Raw genomic sequence first — 24,268 nt, forward strand, 5'->3', positions numbered from 1 at the left:
ATGACCACCGACAGGATCGTGCTGCATAAGGTATGGAACGAACTTTACCACCGCTTGGACGTGTGTCATGTGACCAGAGCGGGAACCCGTAGAACATTTGCAGAGTGCAAAATGCAAACGTGGTGAGTACGGTTCTATTCACACATCAATCATATTTGTACATTTAATACTTTGGAAAATATATAGTTTTGAAAACTAATGAATCGTTTGTAGTAGCCCTTTATTGTGTAGGCGATTTCTTCAACAGAGAAAAATAGGCTAGAAGCTCGAAATCGCTAAAACATGTAGCGGCGGCTATACTCGTATTCCATAACGAAGGGACTAAAATGCGAGCTGAGATTTTCCACTGTTCCACTGAACGTCACACCAACCCTAAAATTTTTCCTGCGTTCCTTTATGTAAGCAGTGACAGTTCCCTTTGTCATCCTTGATAAACTGAAGTTACGTTCGATCAGTGACCACCTCGCTATCCATGGGACCAAATAACAAGGCTATCATCTTGCAGAGAATTTACAATAACTGATACTGTATTCACCGTTTAAACATTAGAATAGTGGCCTGTTCGTTAAAACATGACACAGTATGGGATTTTGGAAGGGAGATTCGATTTTAACGCCTCTTCCACACTGAAAACATAAATCAAACATTTACTTCGTTGGCAAAGGTTGAGGATAGGTACCACACGTCATCTTGTTAGTGAACGACCTTAACTTTCGCCTCAAGTGTTCTACGGGAAATACGAAAACAGGACGTTGTCAGGAAGGGAATTGAGTCTCTCTCTCTCCTGATGAATAAGAGTCAAACAGGAAGGGCGATTATGTTTTTATGTTCCGCCGACGAGTTCATTAGAGGAGAAGCAAGCCCGGGAGGAGAAGGATGGAGAAGAAAACTAGTGGTGCCTTTTTCAAGGAACCATCTTGTCGTTTACGTTAAGCTGTCTAGAGAACTCACGGGAAACATAAATCTGAATGGCAGGACAGGGATTGAACCAACATCCCTCCGCATAAGACTCCAGCATCTTACCACTACACCTTCGGGCTCAAATAATATAAACCCAGCCAAAGCATTAACCAGTGTGCCACCTTGCCCTATGTGATGTATCAAATCCTTTTCATTATGAATACGATCACGAACATAAACAAAAGCTATTAGCGAGATGGCCAAGTGTAACTTCCTTTGCGATATATTCCACGTCTTTGCTGTTAAACAGACTGATCAGGTTAAATGTGAATATCTCCCATTAATCGTGAATACGTTTATTCAAGTGTCGATGAAATTTCCTCGTGTGACAAAATACCGTCGGATTTGAATCGCTAATAACTACGATTCTAATAATGCGTAAACAATGTTTGAGCTCACGATGGATAGGTCATGTCTTTGTGTGTCATCGCGCATTATTTGTTTAGCCTGTGACGTCTAGTACCAGCGACATTTTTACGAATTATAAATTGGTGTAGAATGGAAACGCGTTTACCTAGGACATTGATTCGAGTGTCATTGTGAAGGGTTTGCGGAGCACTACTGACAACCAAAGTGAGAAAATAAAAATATCCATCAGAATATAAAATAAGAGCGGTATTAAATTGAAATTTACAAAATAATGAAAGATGTCATCTTATATGACCTGTCGGTATGCTCGGTATTATAGAAATCTGAAGTCATAGGAAAAATGCCACTGAAAGGAATCCAAAAACCTAAAAAGTCCAGTGGCGAGCGACTGTGAGAGTTACGACAGTGTCGAAAAGAAAATGAGAAAACGGCGTAAAGTGATTTCGTAGCTGGCCCAGCCGGCCATAAAGCGACTATCGACTGTTCAGACTTGTTATTTAACTATTGTGTAACAATTATAATATTCTGTGTAATCATTGTATTAAATACATGGATAATTAAATTACACATGAATATGAAACACTTATTATGCTGTTATCCTGAAGTTTTCACGAAAAATCTATAGTGCGGACCGGAATTGCGACATGCAGAATTTTAAGGAAATCAATCATCGAACCGAACGAGGGTGGCATATCCTTGTCTCACTTCGATCTTTTAACGTATTAAGACAACGTGTATATAGGAATTCATGCAACACAGCAACAGGATACCTATGACCGTATTTTTAATATCGTTGAGTATTCCACATGAGAACATCTTCAAGACCGACCAAAATCCACGAATCCAACAGTATGTCAGACTGAGAGTTTCCTATGGCCATCCTACGATCTTTAACAATGAAACTATCAGGATTAAAAAAGCGAGAAAGCATCCTAGCGACTGAAATAGTTCGTAATACTGATGCGCTCAGAAGACTCACCCAAGGCGTTTCGATGTAGACAAGACAGCACATGCAGCAAACGAAGTAAATACATGATGAAAGGATCGTACATCATTCTCACGTAACTGCTTAGCTACGTTCATCGTAATTTTGTGTGTGTGTGTGTGTGTGTGTGTGTGTGTGTGTGTGTGTGTGTGTGTGTGTTTTACATTTCTTTTAACTGGTGAATCTTACTGCATCACCCATGTTAACGTCATTTAAGTTCACCAAATTAGTTCAGCCCTACCCGTGCATGTTAATTTTATCATTGATGCTAATCGTATAGGTCTGTGCCCGACTTTTTACGACGGCGTGCTGAAAAGTGATGCCTCAGAATTTTTTCTGAGAAAACTCTTAAAAATGTTAAATAAAGCAAACTTTAGTAACATTCTACATATTTATTCATCATGTCTACGTATTTGTTTCACAATATAGCCACCCTGACGACAAAAACATTTCTCTCAAAGAGAGACCAATTTACTGATATCGTCACACCCTCACCTCTGCTTGCGTCCCATCATCATTATCAAAGTGAAGTCCTCGCAGATGTCCTTTAAGTTTTGGAAACATGAAAATCGGGCGGAGCCAAGTCGGGACTCTACGGAGGATGGCCGATGACGGCGAACCCAGGGCGTGAGATTCTTGCACATATCGCAACGCTCATGTGCGGTCTTCCACTGTTATGATGAAGGAAAGGGTGCTCCATGCGTGAACGAACTATTTGAAACTCGATAACCAGGACATGCTGTTTCTCATGCACCGACACAGTTACGTTACATACCGCCTTGTTACACCCTACAATTCGGACCCTGTAGCGGCAGAGGACTGCATATATGTAGACACGAAGAATAAATTTGTAAAGTGTTAATAAAATGTTTCATTTAAAAAGCTTTTGAGTTTTCACATAAAAAATTCGGAGGCATTACTTTTCAGCATGCTCTGAAAAGATGTCATGACAGAGCGTTCACGGGAGTTACCGTCCGCTGCTACACTATTATTTTGATGGATCTGTGTTTTGCCTTGCAAACTTCCGTTCACTTTCAGTTCGCGGAATTGGTGACATTCTTTCTGAGGAACACCTTTATTCCGAAGTCTCTGGTTGAACATTATTTCATAAAATACGTAATATTCGCTGCAGACGCCACAAAAACAGTGATATTTCCAAAAACCAGGCACAGACTACCCAAATTGCAAGTATTCACGTTCGAAAAGTGTATTAATTACCCGATTTGCTTTAGTGTGACTTCTACATCTACTTCTACACTACAAAAGGGGCCTTAAGGCAAGTGGTGGCAGGTACTTGAGTTATGACTGCCATCATCTTTCTAGTTCCAATGGCAGGAAGGCGAATGCCAGTAACATAAATGGCAAACTCCAATTTCTCCAATGTTACAGATATTGTCTTTTAGGATGATACACGGTGGAGGAAGTGATATGTTGCTCGACTCTTCTGACAACGTGCGGTCACGGTGGAGCATGGCATCTCTTTTGCAGGCTTAAATGTCACTGGAGTTGGACGAGCATCACCAAGACGAACCCGAGACGAAATGCATTGTTGTTCTTTGGGTCTTCCTGTGTCTTGTATTGTTTTTACGTGATAAAGACCCCAGATTGCCGGATAATACTCAAGTGTTTGGTCGAACGCGGGTTTTGTAGGCTACATCCTTCATAGACTAATTATAGTCCCTTAACGATTTTTCCACTCAGTCTCAGACTCGCATCTGCCTCATCCACAATTATTTTATGTATTTGTTCCATTTTAGGCAGCTTTGCAAGCACTACTATATATTTATTAGTAGTAGTCGTTTCTGGTGACTGGCCGCCAACCTTGAAATCTAAAATTAATATGTATTTCGGCTTCTGCATTTCTTCCGCATTTCGCGCCATACTTGTCTTGCGTTGGGACTCCCTACAGAAAACAGTATCACCCGCGTACGTTCTCACGGAGCGTCCGACGTTATAGCGTTCCTACACAACAAAAATAGCTCACAAAACATACATCTGTGCCATTCCCGACACCTTTCGTCTCTGTATGATCCATGGTAATGAAGCTAATTCACAAGGTCTGCATAGATGTGACAACTTTACTTCGTCGGCAAGAGAACGTTACTGGGAAGCTCCACGCACACAAATCGGTGACATTTTCCTTACAGGTATTTTGAAATACGGCAAAGCTGCTGTAAAGACTTTTGTTTAATTTTTTTAGATTCTGCAGAAGAAAGTAATGAAAGCAGCTTAGGTCACTTTATTTTTAATATACGAGGAGCGTTCAACAAGTAATGCAACACTTTCTGTCTCGGCCAATTTCTGTTGAAAAAAAAAATGCGGGATTTGCTGTGGGACATTGTGGAAAATTCCTGCTTCAGCCCCTACAGTCTATAAAGTTCCGATAAGTAGCAGCGCTGTATGTAGCCTTCAAAATGACATCTGTAACGAAGGTGCGTTCCAAGCAGGGAGCTGTCATTTAGTTTTCTTAGGCGGAAAAACAGAGCATCGCAAATATTCATAGGTGCTTACAGAATGTCTACAAAGAACTGGCAGTGAAAAAAAGCATGGTCAGTCATTGGGCGAGGCGTCTTTGATCATCGCAACAAGGCCGCGCAAACCTGTCCGATCTCCTGCGCGCATTCGGGAGGACGACGGTTCAATCCCGTCTCCGGCCGTCCTGATTTAGGTTTTCCGTGATTTCCCTAAATCGCTTCAGGCAAATGGTTCAAATGGCTCTGAGCGCTATGGGACTTAACATCTAAGGTCATCAGTCCCCTAGAACTTAGAACTACTTAAACTTAACTAACCTAAGGACATCACACAACACCCAGTCATCACGAGGCAGAGAAAATCCCTGACCCCGCCGGGAATCGAACCCGGGTTCAGGCAAATGCCGGGATGGTTCCTTTGCAAGGGCACGGCCGATTTCCTTCCCCATTCTTCCCTCACCCGAGCTTGCGCTCCGTCTCTAATGACCTCGCTGTCGACGGGACGTTAAACACTAATCTCCCCCCCCCCCCCTCCTCCTGCGCGCCGGCCGGCCGCACACACCTGACTCCTGCAATGTTGGTACGTGCGGACACTCTCATTCGGGGTGATAGACGGATCACAAACATCTCGCTGCACAACTGGACGTCTCTATTGATAGTGCTGACACACTTATCCACAAGTTAGGGTACTCAAAGGTGTGTGCCCGGTTTAAGTTCTTCGCCGCCTAACAGAAGCGTCTTCAGCGTGTTCAAACGAACTTCTCCTTCTCCATGGCAAGGCTAACACAACTCTGTGCACCCGACAGGAGCTCACAGAACTTCACTGGACCATTCTTCCTCATCCATCCTATAGCCCCAATCTTGCACCTTCCGACTTCTATTTGTCTGGCCCAATTAAGGATGCACTTCGTTGGAAACAGTGCGTAGATTTTGGGGAGGTTATTGATGTTGCACGACGTTGGGTCCGACGTCGACTAGTAGAGTGTTACCGTGCAGGCAACCAGCCAGTAAGTTGGAGTTAAGGCCGTCGCGTTGAATGGACATTATGTTGAAAAACAGGGTTTTGTCACCGAAAGAATGGAGAATAACATGGTATATTGGAAACCCCAATAAAACCAACCTGCTTTCACAAAAAAGTGTTGCATTGCCTATTCGACCTGCCTCACATATAAACTATGGAGCAAAACATGAAAAATACTTAATCATCTGGAGAAGCTACAACACGATTATGACGCAGGATGTGACGTGGGCACTTAAAAAATCTAAGAATGTATCTTCACAGAGGTTTCAAAGAAGATTTATGGCCCCTCCCACACTAACAAATAGCGCACATGGGCTGCAGTGATGAAATGAGATATTCAAACGTGTACACGCAGTTTTTCCCAGTGCAATGGCCGTGAGGTCGATTAAAAGTAAATGTTGGGTGGTGGGGGAAGGGATAAGTCTGGCAGTAGATAAACTGTTTCGACACACTTCATGAAGAAATGCAGGGCGAAATACTGTTTTACAGTAAGCGACTCTCATGGGTGATCTCTTGGTTACTGAGGTAAATACCACACTATGGATTAATCATCTTCTGGAAGTGGCAAACTGTGATAGTAATGTGTACATGTGTAAACACCGTTAAACTGCACCATTACTTTAATTTTATATAACTCTGTTCAGTCCCTCAGGTGGTTGTGTGAACCGACCGCTTTCCTTTTATCTTCTACACGGTAAATGCTGTTTTTCTCTCTTGATTATCCAACACACTACAAATGAAATTTAGTTACATTTTGTGATCAAAAGTATCAGGACACCCCCCAAAAACATACGTTTTTATATTAGGTGCATTGTGCTGCCACCTACTGACAGTTACTCCATATCAGCGACCTCACAAGGGAACCTCTCCATCGCACCCCCATCAGATTTAGTTATAATTTGGCACAGTGGATAGGCCTTGAAAAACCGAACACAGATCAATCGAGAAAACCGGAAGAAGTTGTGTGGAACTAAGAAAAAATAAGCAAAATATACAAACTGAGTAGTCCATGTGCAAGATAGGCAACATCGAGGACCGTATGAGCGCAGGGGCGCCGTAGTCCCGTGGTTAAGTCTGGCTTTAGCTGTCGCAGCGGTCGCACGCTCCTCAAGTTTGCTCCGAGAACGTTCAGTGTTTACGCCAGTGTTCTCGAGTTTCGTGCTCGTTTATTGACGTTTTTGCACGTGAATTAAGCGTTATCAATTGAGTATTTTGTCTTCGTCGTGTCATCTTTCTACGTAGTGCTGTTGGGATTTCGGCGTTGTCCGAGATTTCTTCGCTGCAGAACACCATGGCAAACTCCGTGAGAAAAAACACCGTGATTTTCACCTTCGACAAGTACACTCGTCGAGTACAGCCCTCTGAACTTGAAATACACGACTGGATTACCGAGGTAATTGGCCTTCATTCTGAATATGTTCATACCATGCAGCTAGACTCTGATGAATACTGCATTTTTGTAAAGTTTAACGATTCCGTGAGTGTAGACCGCTTTCTGGCAAAATTTGGTTATGAAACGGAATTTATACACCGTGATGGTACTAAAAGTACTGTAAAACTCCGGAATTCCGAGTCTGTAATTAGGAATGTTAGGGTTTAGAATATTCCCATAGAAGTAGACAACTCGAAAATTAAAGAAGTCCTTTCAAAATATGGGGTTGTCAGGCAAATAGTCAACGAAAGGTGGGCTTCGCATTTCAAGCTGCAGTGCTTTAACGGCATTCGCTCCGTGGAGATGGAAGTGAAGGCAAACATTCCCTCCCACATCTTTGTTGACGGGCACAAGGCGCATGTTATGTACTCAGGGCAAACTCTTACATGTCATGTATGTAACGAGTCTGGTCACCTCCGTTAGGACTGCCGTGTTTTTGTGCTAACAAATAACCTTACGCAACGCCGGAAATTAACATTCAACGATTTGTTGCCAGCCAGTAATACAACAGAGCCGGCGGCTGTCGTGGATCCTGTTACTACCTCTGAAAATGTTGCACTTAATGTTAATGACTTTCCGTCTTTAAAACCTGCATTAACTGCTGAAATTCCGTCCCGTGACAGCGAGATTCCCACTAAAAAGCGTCCTCTAGAGGACACTAAAAAAAATGTTGATGAGGACTCTTCCTGCGAAACACCCGTTGCTACGAGGCCGAAGCCCAGTCCTGAAGATCTGTTGGAAGTGGAAAAAGGAGATGGAATGCAGGTCGATGTGGCTCCCACTTCCGCACAAGGACTTATACCGCCACGAACAAATAGTGAGGCAGCTGGTAGTGACCTTTCACGGAAATGTGACCCTGAGCCTGAGGTCACGACTGAAATAACCGCATCAAGTGCACAGCCCATACAGTGCGAACAGTACGAGGAAGTACCAAGTAAACAACCTGCTGACTCCGAAGCGCAACGCCGAGCCGAAGGAGGAAATAAACAAGCATCACCGCCTCGCCAGCAAGACAGCACAACAGACACCACGCCGGAACCAAATATTGACGACTCGCAAGCCACGGCCGTTGCCCCATTCAGCCACCGCCGGCGGCAGCGACCGACACCGGGTCTTGCTGTCACGCGTCATCAAGCGAAAGCCACACCAGAGAAGAAAGACATCAAGAAAAAGAATATTAAACATGAAGTCATCAGGACCAACACTGACGAGGAGAAAGAGAATGGCCACAGTGACTTATAGGAATGCATTGTCGGGATTTCAGGATACTTTTCTTCTCAAGCTCTTTGTTTAAAAGCAGTGCAAATTTTACTAGGAATTTAGTACATTTAATGGGCACACAGCTTGTAAAGATCGTGCCTTGTAGGGAAGCACGTTGCTGCTATAATCATACCTATCCTCATCCCAAATAGCTTCTTATGGTATGTCTGTGATGCAAGCTTATAGCATTACTACTATTAACATTAATAAAATACAGTCACAATTGAAATTGGCAGCACTAAAAGAATTCAGTCCGGGACAGATATCGCGTTGCTACAAGAAGTTGCGATAACGGAATTTCGGATCCCAGGCTTTTTTGAAATTGTTAATGCTTCTACGGAAGCCAATATCGGTACAGCCATTCTTATAAGGGAAGGCATTCCGGCGACTGAAATCGAACGACTAGAATCAGGAAGAGCCATAGGCATAAAAATATTCGATGTGACAGTGCTTAACCTTTACGCCCCATCAGGAAATTTCCACAAATTGGATCGTGCGAAGTTTTTTTTAAGATGAACTGATTTATTTATTGAGGAAAAATCCGTGTTCTCTTATACTAGGTGGAGATTTTAACTGTGTTTTAAACCAGAAAGATCAACAACCCAACTTCAACTACTCGCCACAGTTAAAAAAGTTAGTAAGGCCGATATTACACTATCAAGTTTCTTTGTCAAAGATTTGATCAAAGATGTGATCCAATATTCCGTCCAATATATTTGACAAAGATCTTTGACGCAGCGCTAGAAGGGGTATTACACTGTCATCAAATTTTTCGTCAAAGTTCAAGATGGCTGACAACAACTTGTTATTAACCGCAACAGTTGTACGTACTCCAATTGCATTGTGTGCACATGCGGAAAAGAAGTGGGGGAAAAAATGGAACCATACATACGAGGTTGACAGTCTTAAAAGTCCTGGGATTACAACTTTTAGCAGACATAGGCAACATAAAAATGAAAAAGCTTGCATACTTTGCCTACTTTCATTCCATAATGTCATATGGGATAATATTTTGGGGTAAATCTTGAAGTCAAACAAAAGTTTTCAGAGTCCAAAGCGTGTAATACGTATTATTTGTGGAGTAAATTCACGGACGTACTGCAGAAACCTCTTCAAAGAACTGGGTATACTAACTACTGACTCTCAGTATATTTATTTCTTAATGAAATTTGTCGTAAATAATATATCTCTTTTTCCAACAAACAACTCAGTTCATACATACAATACCAGGAACAAAAATGATCTGCACAAGGACTTAAAAGCACTTACTTTAGTTCAAAAAGGGGTCCACTACTCAGGAACAATCATCTTCAATAATTTGCCAGGAAACATAAAAAATTTAGTTAGAAATAAAGATCAGTTTAAAAGGAGCCTGAAAGACTTACTACTGGCCAACTCCTTCTACTCCATTGGCGAAATTTTTAATAGAAACAAATGATGTATTGTATTTATTCATACTATTAGTATTGTTATTTCAGCTTAAAAAAATTGACATGTTCCACATCCACGAGGATCTCCTCAGCACGGATGTATGGAACGAAAAACTAATCTAATCTGGGTGAAGCGGTGGGTTTTACGACGACACGATAAAAGCATTCAACAAAACTTGTTACGTGAGCTTACAGTGGAATTACTTAAGAATGGATGAGCATACATTTCTGTATGTGCTCAATGAAGTGTATCCTCATATCACAAAGCACAATATTCACTTAAGAACTGCTGCATCTTCAGAAGACAGGCTCAATGTAACACTCCCGATTCCTTGCTACAGGAGAGGGTTGTGTTAGGTTAGGTCTCCAATCTTCTTAATCTATTTTTGTATTCAGGGTGCCTCACGTTGTAAAGCGCCTCATCAGCTTCAGACATCTCTATTAATTTTGTATTTGTCGGCACACACCAATTGTATTTACCGGCAATGGTTATAAAAACACTACAGACGACAGAACGCCGCAGCGATGCTAGCGCTCCATGTGGTAACATGTCACATTGCAGTGAACAGAAGACAAGCGGTTTCTTTGATCGAATATACAGCGAGGCCCTAGATTTGATCAAATATTGGACGACATTTGACAAAGTCCCTATTACACTATCAAATATCTTTGACAAAGATATTGGACAAAGATACTGGACAAAGAAATTTGATAGTGTAATACCGGCCTAAGTGATCTACACCTTAAGGATGTGTGGGAACTTCAGCACCCGACGTCAGTCGGGTTCACGTATATGACCAGCCACTCCCGCAGCAGACTACATAGAATTTCCGTGTCACCAAATTTGCAAAATTATTTATTAAACGTTGAAACTATTCCCGTGTATTTTAGCGATCACAGTACACTTTTAACTTGCTTTAATTTAAGTGTACAGCCAACCCGACGATTCAGAGGCCAATGGAATTTAAATATCTCTGTGTTTTAACTGACGAAGAACTGGAACAGGAAATAAGAGTAGCGTGGACTATGTGCCTCCGCACAGTAGACAAGCACCCAACAGTCATTGACTGGTGGACTAGGAGGGCTAAACCAAGGCTGCGGAAAGTTGTCATGCAGTATAGTGCAGCGAGGCACAGGGAGTTGAGGATTACAATGGAGTTTTAAGAGACTTATATCAACAGGCCCATGACGAAGTAATTCGTCTGAATGATATCAAAAAAATAAAAGCCAAGTTATTAAGCATTAAACGGCTACAGATGGAGGGACTCAAAATTAAATCGAAAGCCACATCAGTCGTAGCAGATGAAACAGCTTCTCTGTATCACTTGGTGCGGCATGCTAAAAACAGACGTCTAACTTTAATTGATGAAGTCCAGACGCATACTGGTACGAGGCTCATATGCCAGAAACAAATACTGGACGAAGTCCACAGGTACTATGAAACCTTATATGCCCCTACTACAGTGGAAGATGCAGATCTCGAGGACTTTCTCACTATTTTAGGTCCACAATTGTCGGCAACAGACAACGCTGACATCCTGTCACCTACTACTAAAGATGAAGTGCATGAGGCAGTGCGTAACTCACCTCTCAAAAAATCTCCGGGACTTGATGGCCTCCCTGTGGAGTTTTATGCCCGCTACTGGTCTATAATTGGGGACAAGATCACTTCCATGGCAAATGAGGCCCTGAACGGAAAACCGGTCCCTGCAGAGTTTAAGGAAAGTAAAATACAGTCCTGGAAATGGAAAAAAGAACACATTGACACCGGTGTGTCAGACCCACCATACTTGCTCCGGACACTGCGAGAGGGCTGTACAAGCAATGATCACACGCACGGCACAGCGGACACACCAGGAACCGCGGTGTTGGCCGTCGAATGGCGCTAGCTGCGCAGCATTTGTGCACCGCCGCCGTCAGTGTCAGCCAGTTTGCCGTGGCATACGGACCTCCATCGCAGTCTTTAACACTGGTAGCATGCCGCGACAGCGTGGACGTGAACCGTATGTGCAGTTGACGGACTTTGAGCGAGGGCGTATAGTGGGCATGCGGGAGGCCGGGTGGACGTACCGCTGAATTGCTCAACACGTGGGGCGTGAGGTCTCCACAGTACATCGATGTTGTCGCCAGTGGTCGGCGGAAGGTGCACGTGCCCGTCGACCTGGGACCGGACCGCAGCGACGCACGGATGCACGCCAAGACCGTAGGATCCTACGCAGTGCCGTAGGGGACCGCACCGCCACTTCCCAGCAAATTAGAGACACTGTTGCTCCTGGGGTATCGGCGAGGACCATTCGCAACCGTCTCCATGAAGCTGGGCTACGGTCCCGCACACCGTTAGGCCGTCTTCCGCTCACGCCCCAACATCGTGCAGCCCGCCTCCAGTGGTGTCGCGACAGGCGTGAATGGAGGGACGAATGGAGACGTGTCGTCTTCAGCAATGAGAGTCGCTTCTGCCTTGGTGCCAATGATGGTCGTATGCGTGTTTGGCGCCGTGCAGGTGAGCGCCACAATCAGGACTGCATACGACCGAGGCACACAGGGCCAACACCCGGCATCATGGTGTGGGGAGCGATCTCTTACACTGGCCGTACACCACTGGTGATCGTCGAGGGGACACTGAATAGTGCACGGTACATCCAAACCGTCATCAAACCCATCGTTCTACCATTCCTAGACCGGCAAGGGAACTTGCTGTTCCAACAGGACAATGCACGTCCGCATGTATCCCGTGCCACCCAACGTTCCGTCTCTAATGACCTCGTTGTCGACGGGACGTTAAACACTAACCACCACCACCACCACCACCCAACGTGCTCTAGAAGGTGTAAGTCAACTACCCTGGCCAGCAAGATCTCCGGATCTGTCCCCCATTGAGCATGTTTGGGACTGGATGAAGCGTCGTCTCACGCGGTCTGCACGTCCAGCACGAACGCTGGTCCAACTGAGGCGCCAAGTGGAAATGGCATGGCAAGCCGTTCCACAGGACTACATCCAGCATCTCTACGATCGTCTCCATGGGAGAATAGCAGCCTGCATTGCTGCGAAAGGTAGATATACACTGTACTAGTGCCGACATTGTGCATGCTCTGTTGCCTGTGTCTATGTGCCTGTGGTTCTGTCAGTGTGATCATGTGATGTATCTGACCCCAGGAATGTGTCAATAAAGTTTCCCCTTCCTGGGACAATGAATTCACGGTGTTCTTATTTCAATTTCCAGGAGTGTAGTACTGATTCCTAAGAGTAAAGGCAAAACCAACTTAAACAATTTTCGGCCTCTTTCGCTACTAAATTCTGATTACAAAATAATTTCGCGTATTATCAACAAAAGACTCTCTGCCTTTTCCAACAAAATATTGAGTCATCATCAATGTTGTTCTCCGACCAGAACGATATTCGAAAGTCTATCTGCATACAGAGACGTCATTGCAATTACCTCAGTGACAAGTATAAAATGTGCGTTAATCTTTATAGATTTCAACAAAGCTTTTGACCGCGTTAATCATAGATACCTCTTTGCGACGCTGTCAAGAATGGCTTTCCACCCCCAGATTGTGAACATGCTAAGTAATATTGCAACAGGTATAAATGCGAAAATAGCAATCAATGGCCAAACATCTAAACCCATACAGATAAGGCGAGGGGCTCCACAGGGCAGTCCCTTATCTATGTTTTTATTTTCTGTATCTTTAGAGCCCTTCCTCCGCACTGTCCACGCAAGATTAACAGGCATAACATTGAGTGGTGAGAAAACTGTCATACGAGCTTATGCTGATGACGTGGGCGTTGTAATAAGAAATAAGGAGGAGACAGTTACACTGGAAAGAGAAATACAAAGGTATTGTCTAGCGTTGGGAGCGACAGCAAATGAAAACAAAAGTCAAATATTGAATCTGCGGGGCCTAGATCACCTTCGACTGGCATGGGCAAAACAAGACAACAAACATAAAATTTTGGGAATAACCTTAATGGCATGTCCGATGAGGATGGCTGCTTTTAACTGGACGGAAACTAGGAGGAAAGTTCATGGTGCTGTAATGGAGAACATCCATCGAACTATGGACCTGGTGCAAAAAGTCAGATTCATAAACTCCTGCGTTTTGTCTAAAGCGTATTTCACTGCGCAGGTATTTCCAATCCCTAAACTAGTAGCGAAAGGGATCATGTCCACTGTTACCAATTATTTATGGCGAGGAGACATATTCAGGGTTGGTGCGACTACCGTTATACTGGATGTCAGAAACGGGGGCCTCGGTTTGGTGGATATTCGCAATAAAGCGTCTGCTCTGTTCCTCAAACGGACTTTCCATATACTCAGAGAACTTCCACAATGTATAACCGCAAAGCTCTTTGAAGCTATGACACCCCATAGCCTGCAAGCACCGATTGATGTGCGAAGGATTAATGCCCGTCTGCAGCATGTGAGGAACTTTTTCCTCGAAGCAAGTTATCTTAGTGACGAAATCAGAAGCAACACACGTATTCATCAACTCCTGCGTTTTGTCTAAAGCGTATTTCACTGCGCAGGTATTTCCAATCCCTAAACTAGTAGCGAAAGGGCTCATGTCCACTGTTACCAATTATTTATCATCATACTTGAAAGGAAGTTAAATGAGGGTAGAAACAAAATTGAAACGAAATTCCCAAATTGTGACTGGAAAGCTGTATGGCGGAACATCAACTATGCCGGGCTATCTACAGACGCTATTTCTGCATGGTACAAAACAGTTAATAATGTCATCAGCACCAACGAGAGACTATATGGGATCGGTTTAAACCAGACACACCTTTGTGGAAAATGCAATCTGGTGGATACACTCAGCCACAGATTCACCTGTGGTGGCAATGTGCATAACTGGAATTGGATCAGGCAACAAATCGCTTTTCTCACCAGATCCTCTACGAAATATATAACGCCATCGCTCCTCCTGAGACCAGACATGACATACTTTCCGAAATTAAAAACCAACGCCATTAACTGGTTACTGGGAAAATATGTTAGTTATGTCATCCACACACTTGGGTCGGACAACGAGATAGAATTCCGCGTTTACATGAAGTGTGAATATGCAAAAATCAGCACGTATCGCAACCACAAGAAGCACTACGGCAACATGCTGAAGATCATTTTTGAAAGAATGGGTGTTGGTTAAATATGTGGAACCACTACAACACCTTGAACGAGAACAAACAGAAGAAAATTAAAAGTCACTTGGTTTTTTATTATTATTTACTATTACCTTGCTTCCGGAACATTTTTTTTCCAAAACATTTTGTTCAAAATTAGTCGTGTTCGACTTCCAAAGTATTTGTGTGATTCGAGAAGAATTGTTAAATTTTTTTTTATTTTTTTTATCAGTGTTCAGTTTCTACTCGGAGAAGAGGTTTCTTTGTCTTTCTTACATCGGAGACTGGAAATATTGTGTTAAGATTTCTGCACACTTAAAAAGTGGTTAGAGTGAGCAGCTGCGGAACGAGGGGTCCTTGGTTCAAATCTTCCCTCGAGTGAAAATTTTAATTTTTTTATTTTCGCGAAGTTATGATCTGTCCGTTCGTTCACTGACGTCTCTGTTCACTGTAATAAGTATGGTGTCTGTGTTTTGCGACCGCACCGCAAAACCGTGCGATTAGTAGACGAAAGGACGTGCTTCTCCAATGGGAACCGAAAACATTTGATCGCAAGGTCATAGGTCAACCGATTCCTCCACAGGAAAACACGTCTGATATATTCTATACGACACTGGTGACGGCATGTGCATCACATGACAGGAATACGTTGTCGACCCACCTAGCTTGCACTCTTGGCGAATGGGTAAAAAGATTCTTCTACCTTGCCTGATTTAGGTTTTCTTGTGTATGTGATAATCACTCTCAAAAAGTGATGAAATCAAAAGAGTTTGTCAGATAATAATTGTCTGAAAATAAAAAATTAAATTTTTCACTCGAGGGAAGACTTGAACCAAGGACCTATCGCTCCGCAGCTGCTCACGCTAACCATGGAACCACGGCGCTCCCGAGCTCATACTGTCGTTGAAGTTGCCTATCTTGCCATGGACTACTCAGTATGTATATTTTACTAATTTTTTTCTTAGTTCCACACAACTTCTTCCTGTTTTCTCGATTGATCTGTGTTCAGTTTTTCAAGGTCTATCCACTTGCCAACTTATAACTAAATCTGACGGGGGTGCGATGGGGAGGTTCCCTTGTCAGTAGTCATTAGACATCGTGAGAGAGCAGAATGGAGGGCTCCGCGGAACTCGGAGCCTTCGAACGTGGTCAGGTGATTGGGTGTCACTTGTGTCATACGTCTGTACGTGAGATTTCCACACTCCTAAACATCCCTAGGTCCACTGTTTCCGAGTGATAGTGAAGTGGAAACGTGAAAGGACACGTACAGCACAGAAGCGTACAGGTCGACCTCGTCTGCTGACTGACACAGAACGCAGACAGTTGAAGAGGGTCGTAATGTGTAATAGGCAGGCATCTATCCAGACCATCATACAATAATACCAAACTGCATCAGGATCAACTGCAAGTACTATGACAGTTAGGCGGGAGGTGAGAAAACTTGGATTTCATGGTTGAGCGGCTGCTCACAAGCCACACATCACACCGGTACATGCAAAACGACGCCTCGCTTGGTTGAAGGAGCGTAAACATTGGACGATTGAATAGTGGGAAAATGTTGTGTGGGGTGACGAATCAAGGTAAACAATGTGGCGATCCGATGGCGGGGTGTGGCTATGGCGAATGCCCGGCGAACATCATCTGCCAGCGTGTATAGAGCCAACAGTAACATGCGGAGGCGGTGGTGTTGTTGTGTGGTCGTGTTTTTCATGGAGAGTCCGCAGCTCGTGGTCGTGCGGTAGCGTTCTCGCTTCCCACGCCCGGGTTCGATTCCCGGCGGGGTCAGGGATTTTCTCTGCCTCGTGATGACTGGGTGTTGTGTGATGTCCTTAGGTTAGTTAGGTTTAAGTAGTTCTAAGTTCTAGGGGACTGATGACCATAGATGTTAAGTCCCATAGTGCTCAGAGCCATTTGAACCATTTTTTCATGGAGAGGGCTTGAAACCCTTGTTGTTTTGTGTGGCACTATCACAGCGCAGGCCTACACTGATGTTTTAAGCACCTTCTTGCTTCCCACTGTTGAAGAGCAATTCGGGGATGGCGGTTGCATCTTTCAACACTATCGAGCGCCTGTTCATAATGCATGGCCTGTGGCGGAGTGGTTACACGACAGTAACATCCCTATAATGGACTGGCATGCACAGAGTCCTGACCTGAATCCCACAGAACACCTTTGGGATATTTCGGAACGCAGATTTCGTGCCAGGCCTCACCGACCGACATCGATACCTCTCCTTAGTGCAGCACTCCGTGAAGAATGGGCTGCCATTCCCCAAGAAACCTTCCAGCACTTGACTGAACGTATACCTGCGAGAGTGGAAGCTGTCATCAAGGCTAAGGGTGGGCCAACATTATTTTGAATTCCAGCATTACCGATGGAGGGCGCCAGGAACTTTTAAGCTATTTTCAGCTAGGTGTCCGGATACTTTTGATCACATAGTGTATATGCAGAGTTGATGGGATTAGAAGGTTGGAGGGGGGGTTGTGGATTAGGGGGGTGCGTGGACAGTGGTAGTAAAAATTCGGTTAAGACGTCTTAAGAGTGACACAAAAAATATATACTAAAGTCAAACAGTAATTAAGGTAAAAAATCTTAATAGTTGTAACGAAAAGTGAACGCCTAATGCTTCACCATAATACTATTGTTCGAAAATACTTTGATAACTTTGAAATATGAAATGAAGAATCACTAACGGTGACTCAGATTTGCTGTGGCACGCTTAGGTATAGAAAACAGGCTGTCTCCATACGTATAATTATTTCTGCAAATTCCATTACTGAAGAACATTAGTAGATGATTAGGGCTGTTACTCATTCTATAGGCCGACATTATTTCTGATTCATCTTAAGCAAATAGAGTCTTTGCGCGCTGTTTGGTTTGATGTACTTGTCAGTTCCTGTCGCTTGCCAGCTATTCTTCTCTTTTCCGGTGCTGTAAGTCTCAAGAATTCGACATATTAATTGCGAAACTGGATTCTTGGAGTCGTTGTACAAAACTGCGCTAATACAAGCGACAATGTTTACCACATTTATGTGCAGTCTAAGTGGTTTAACCTTACGAGCCAGTGGTCAATTAGTTCAAGAATCACAGTCATAAAAATAATGAACTATTCAGGTAAACTATCTGATACAAAGTATTCGGACACCTATTACAGGACATTACATGGGATGTGTCCACCCTTTGCCTTTATGACGGCCTGAACTCTGCCGAGGACACTTTCAATGAGGTGTCTAAATGCTGGTGGAGGAATAGCAGCTCACGGTTCCTCAAGAGCTAAAACCAGAGACGGTAGGGATGTTGGACGCCGGATTTTGGAGCGAAATCGACGATGTAGTTCATTCCAAAGTTTTTCCATTGGGTTCAGGTTGGTACCTAAGGCAGGCCAGTCCTTTTTAGGAATTTTATCATCCACAAATCATTGATTCACAAATGTTGCTTTGTAACACTACTGTTTGCAAAACAATGCTGTACAATATGTTCATATTCTTTTGCGTTTGGCGTCTTATTAAGTGCAATAAGGGGCCCATACCCTAACCACAATAAGTAATCCCATAGCGCAACACAGCTTCCTCCGTTCTTCACTGTTGACACTACACATGATAGCAGGTAATGTTCTCCAGGCATTCGTCAAACCCAAACCCTTCCATGGAATTGTCACAGGGTACAGCCTGATTATGGTACCGAATCATTCGATCCCAGTCATCCACTGTCGAGTAGCATCGCTAAGCGTTGCTTGGCGTTGACTACATAAATGTGTGGCATATGAGCTGCTCGACAATTGTACCACATTGGTTTTTAAACACTCTGCGCACAGTCATTATGCTAGCTGGACTGTAGTGGCTCTTTGGAATTCAAGAGTGATTCATTCCGCTGATTTCATGTGTGGGTGTTTTGCAAACCACATTGGATGGTCTCTGTCCGTCAGTACATGAGGTCCACCTGTCTTTGTGTTCCTTCGAGTTTCCGTTTCGCAATCACATCACCAACAGTTGACTTGAGGGAATTATGGAAGGACTGGATTGTCCCTAATGGATTTGTTACTCAGGTGACATCAAATGACTAGACCATGTTAGAAATCAGTGATCTCTCCTAACCCACCTATTCTGCTGTTACTGTGTCTCTACTAACAACACAATACTCCTCGCTTCCTTCTAACTGGCGGATCCGCCTGTCATAAAATCTTTAGGTCGATTTCGCATTACACAGAGGTGTATTCGAAATGTACGCAAATGTTAAATATCACTTAGAAAGTGGGGTCAAATGCAACGTTTTAAGTGTAACAGCATTAATCGTATGGTTCCGTAAACTTTCCCTGCGTAATAATTTGTTATACTCATGTCTGATCTCCAGCCGGATCATACCGTCATCTGGACATAATATTTAAAAAAAAAAAAAAAAAAAAAAAAAAAAAAAAAAAAAAAAAAAAGAATGGCTCTCAGCACAATGGGACTTAACTTCTGAGGTCATCAGTCCCCTAGACTTAGAACTACTTAACCATAACTAACCTAAGGACATCACACACATCCGTGCCCAAGGCAGGAATCGAACTTGCGACCGTAGCAGCAGCGCGGTTCCGGACTGAAGCGCCTAGAACCGCTCGACCACAGCGGCCGGGTATATTCCTTCTTAAACTGTGGCTCCAGCGGAAAAGTCAATCTCATTTTGCTTGCCTAGATTCGATATTTCGGCCCCTATACGCTTCGCTGTGACTGTTGATTAGCTCAAGAGATGACATAGTAAAAAAATAATTAATGGAAATCACTTTGGCGTTAAAGTTTTCGCTATGGCGACAGCGGCTCAGTAATTGGAGGATATGTCTCCAGCGCTAGCAGAGCCGCGCGGGATTACCCGAGCGGTCTCAGGCGCTGCAGTCATAGACTGTGAGGCTGGTCCCGGTTCGAGTCCTCCCTCGGGCATGGGTGTGTGTGTGTGTTTGTCCTTAGGATAAATTAGCTAAAGTAGTGTGTAAGCTTAGGGACTGATGACCTTAGAAGTTAAGTCCCATAAGATTTCACACATATTTTTTAGTGCTAGCAGAAGTTGTCCTCAACCCTGTCACTTACAGATGGTGCACAGTTTTAGACAGAGCCTCGAGGTATCCACTCACATAGACGTCCTCCACTGATCCCTCAGAAAAACACATCAGTGTAAGAAGTAGTAACAGAACGCTTTTTGATGGAGTAGCATAAAACACCAGCCCTCGAAACGTGGCGGAACGCTAAAGAAACAACCAATTTGGAGGAGTAGAAATGACGGTTTCCTGACTAAGTCACAAAACCAAGCAGGTCTTTTAACACAAGAGGTGTCTTTCATATCCTAAAAATGTTCCTCTGTCAAGAGAATGGAGGATGTTTCTTCGCTGCAAGCGTGTGATGAAAACTGCTCGCTGGAAAGCGCTGCGCGGAAGAAGACCCACCTAAAAGTCGCAAGAGCAATTGAAGCTGTTTTCCCAAGATCGAGACTTGACTGTCGGTTATTTTGTCACAACGTTTTATTGTATGAATCAAATTAACATCGATCATTTAGCTATAATAGGATCCAAGTTCTAGGGCACACGAGTACAATTCTGCTTGTGTCGTACGTGACCTTGAACACTCTGCAAACGGGCGATTTTCTACTACTTAAGAACTTGCTGCCGTGGGACGACTAGTGTGCCTAGCGGCCAGCGGTAACTTGGAAAAATTATCTACTGGTCTCTTCAAAGCAACGAGAGTAGCGAGAATTGTTTGAAAAAAGTAAAATTAATTGAAATTTCCTGTTAAGCTAGCTTTCGTGTATGTACCGCTTTCAAAAGGTGCACTCGTAATTATGAAAAGAAATTACATAAACTCAACAGCGTGTATTGGAAATATTGCTTTCTGGAGAACAAGTGGTATCTACTTTTTTTAACTCCGTGACAATCAGGCGTATTTCTGCTGAATATATTCAACTTTCCCACAACCCACAAAAAAGCTGCAGCCATGTTCGCCTAGTGAATGCAAAAACAAAGCCGATAAAAGTCGACTAACTTGTTTCACCAATGCAGGATTCATTGTGGACGCCTTTTAAAAATTACCCAACTACGCAACCCGTTTATCACACATTCATTATTGAGATGATTCTGAACGTCGCTGCCAAGAGACAAGACTATGACTGTATTCTTGCGATTTCACGAAACTGTTGTTACAAGCGATATTGACACATAGCTGAGGTAAGGTAACGAAAGTAATTTCTTTTGGAACTCAAATTATACTCGTAAATCAGATTTTCTTGTTACTAAATACACGCCGGCCAATGGTCTATCAGAAATGGCGAGTTCAGGCAAGAGACTAATATCCATCCACATCAGGTGCATTCGCCGCTTCTTTCTTCAGCTACCGTTGACACACAACTCTGTGTTTTACTTTTTCTCATCGTCGGTTTGTGTCCTTCTGCGATAGTAAATAGTCTATGAAAGGCAAGAAATTGAACACTGTCCAGGTCAGGGCCTCGTTCGATTAACCAAAATACTGCGACGTGGTCCGGGACAACTCACATCTTGAAATTTTCACTGGTGTATCAGTAGGAATTGGGACCGGGAATCAAACAAGTTTCACAGCAAGCAAGAAGTCACCGAGCTGAATAACAGAAAGGGTGGCATTCTTCGCCCATTAACGCAGGGTTTGATGAGTATGAAATGCAGATGTAAGGATTCAGTAACTTCTTAGTTATGGAAGTAGAAAAACTAAACACGAGCGATCAAACCAAAATGTTCCTACCATTATTTTGTGCTATCTGATGAATTCCATTCTTGAGGTGCATAAGGTCTCAGGAGAATAAACAAGGCACTGATTTCCATGAAACTGGAATGGTTATAAAGAGTCATTTTCTTTTTCGGGAACCGATAATGAATTACAAGTACGTCAAAGAAGAAAAACCATTTAATTGGCTCGAAGAAACATTGTTCCATGGTCGTCTTGATAGACTGATCAGACATTAAATGAAAAAAAAAGAATGATTGTTTAGATGATACAGGACACAAAAGTCTACACAAACATAAGAGTACTGTACGTTCGATATATTTGAATGTGGTCGTGCATTTGTTAAGACATTGGCCTCAGATGCGGGAAGGCGGATGCTCATTCGTGTCCTGCCACTCTGATTTAGGTTTCCGTGAATCGCTTCGGGCAAATGCTGAGATAGTCCCCACAACAAGGCCACGGCAGACCACCTGTTCTGTACTTACCTCTTTCTGTATTTGGATGTCTCTACAGATCACATGTTTTCCTTGTATTAAGTTGATAGAGCCTATATCATTGTAAAACGTTCCATGGATGAATAAATTACTGAGTTATTTGTCATACTAACTGCCAACTAACCAGGTGATAAAACGTACAGTAAGCAACAGATAACAAAAGGCTGCCTCAGTAAAATCAGATGATGCTGCCTTTAATAGTGGTATCTACAGTGAAAGAGGAACGAATCAAATTAGCTAGTGTGGGAGGCAAGTGCAGTGGATGTAAGCTAACTGTCTCACAATCGAAGGAATGTGTACTTTATGTACAACTGCAGCAAGACATCTTCATACGTCAGTACATACGCTTCATCATCCTATTCCAACAATGGGCACTTAATTGTTGGGTGACAGGAAGGGTTACTAGACAGAATATATACAAAAAGCAAACTGAAATAAATTCTTCGCGAAGTGTAGAAAAATTATGTATGTATCCATGAGTATGTGACCATAGAATACAGTAGGATAATTTTTGCTTTAATTTCATAATTACGGCCCGTAAATAGAAATACAAACGAAAATTCTTGGCAAATTAATTTATCATTCACTACTTGTAACGTTATCAGAAAGCTGGTGTGAAAAACATGTAATGGTAACGTATGACATAGGATAATCTCGAATAAATACATTCCCGGTAGGATCCTAAACCAAATAAATACAACATTAAAAATAAAGACATCTAGGCATTGGCAATTGGTGTTATTAACAGCAGCATACCGAAAATTTTATGACTGTTCTCCCCCGAAACTATCGCTAATGTCATTTCTTTATTTGCACTTCATGTCAAACTGTATGGCAAATTAAGTTACTGCCAGAGATGCATATTTGTTGTTAGCTATACTCCAAGAACATAAAAACAAACCTGAAGGCTCTACATCATAAAAATTCTCAATTTTATCACTGAAAACTCAAATATATACAAAATGCAAAGCAGCGAAGCCATAAGTTCACTTGATGCATTCTGGCACAGTAAATGCTACAAGTATCTCATTTATAAGCAAGCGTACTGTCCTACTATCGCTCAGGAAGGCTGCCCATTATTATGTTAAGAAGTTTCATTGAACTTTTATGCTGCGAGCCCTGTGAAGCTCCCATAGCAAAACAGTACTTCATTCAGTTTAGGTGAAAAACATTTGGATGCATACACAAATAGAAACGACACAGAAATGACAGTAAGCATGTAAAAAAAAAGGAATGCGGTGTAAACGTAATCTCAATACACCAAGTACACATGATTATATCTAAGAATTACTTACCGAAGTCAATGAACTGTTTAATTGAAAGCGGCGACGGGTTGAACTGTGAATAGTAGTCAAGCATACTAGCTATGCTACTCATGTTTTTAAATACTCTTCTTGTCAATCTCATTTTTGTTTTTGTTATTCAAAGTGAACGAAAAATTAAATAGTTGTGACAGGCGACTAGTATGAATTACCACCGCTAAGCGGCAGCATATATTGCATTAAAGCAAATTTTACTAGAAGTTCTCACAAATTATTAAAGTTCTCATTACAGTAACAACTACACAGCCTCCACTCTCGTCTGATGAACGCATCACATCACAGCAACGACGACAAGTGCGTCTGCCTTGCAGCACGACACAACACAAGTTTAAAATCCACACACAATCTTTGGACACGAAGATACTCCTACGATGGATACAAAGAGTTTCCTCAGAAAGAGAAAAGTCTTCACGGTTGTTTAGCCCGGGCCACGCGCAACGATGTCTGCGCATATACCTGCGCAGATATCTGAGCCTGGAATAAAGCGCCGCCTGGCGCGTCGACGCGACACAGATTCAATCTACAGCTAGCCCGCCATCTGTCGGTCTAGGAAAGAACTTCCAGCTGCAAGCCGCTGCTCTTGGATACTTAAATCGTAATGTAGGAAATTCTCTTGTGACCCATGTTCGCAACTAGCCATAATAAATTGCAACAAAGTGTGCGAGGCAGAAAGAACAA

General features: G+C 43.0%; 1 protein-coding gene across 1 annotated transcript in view; it reads right to left on the bottom strand.

The window, feature by feature from the left end:
- Window positions 1–23,899, bottom strand: part of LOC124721945 (pyruvate dehydrogenase (acetyl-transferring) kinase, mitochondrial) — a 377,601-nt gene extending 353,702 nt beyond the window's left edge. Inside the window, exon 1 of the mRNA XM_047247108.1 lies at window positions 23,564–23,899. Within this exon, the coding sequence (XP_047103064.1) occupies window positions 23,564–23,675 (112 nt within the window). The 5' untranslated portion in view covers window positions 23,676–23,899. The remainder of the gene's footprint in view (window positions 1–23,563) is intronic.
- Window positions 23,900–24,268: the final 369 nt, after the last annotated feature.

This window comes from Schistocerca piceifrons, chromosome X (genome assembly GCF_021461385.2).
Source record: "Schistocerca piceifrons isolate TAMUIC-IGC-003096 chromosome X, iqSchPice1.1, whole genome shotgun sequence".
Classification (NCBI taxonomy): domain Eukaryota; kingdom Metazoa; phylum Arthropoda; class Insecta; order Orthoptera; family Acrididae; genus Schistocerca; species Schistocerca piceifrons.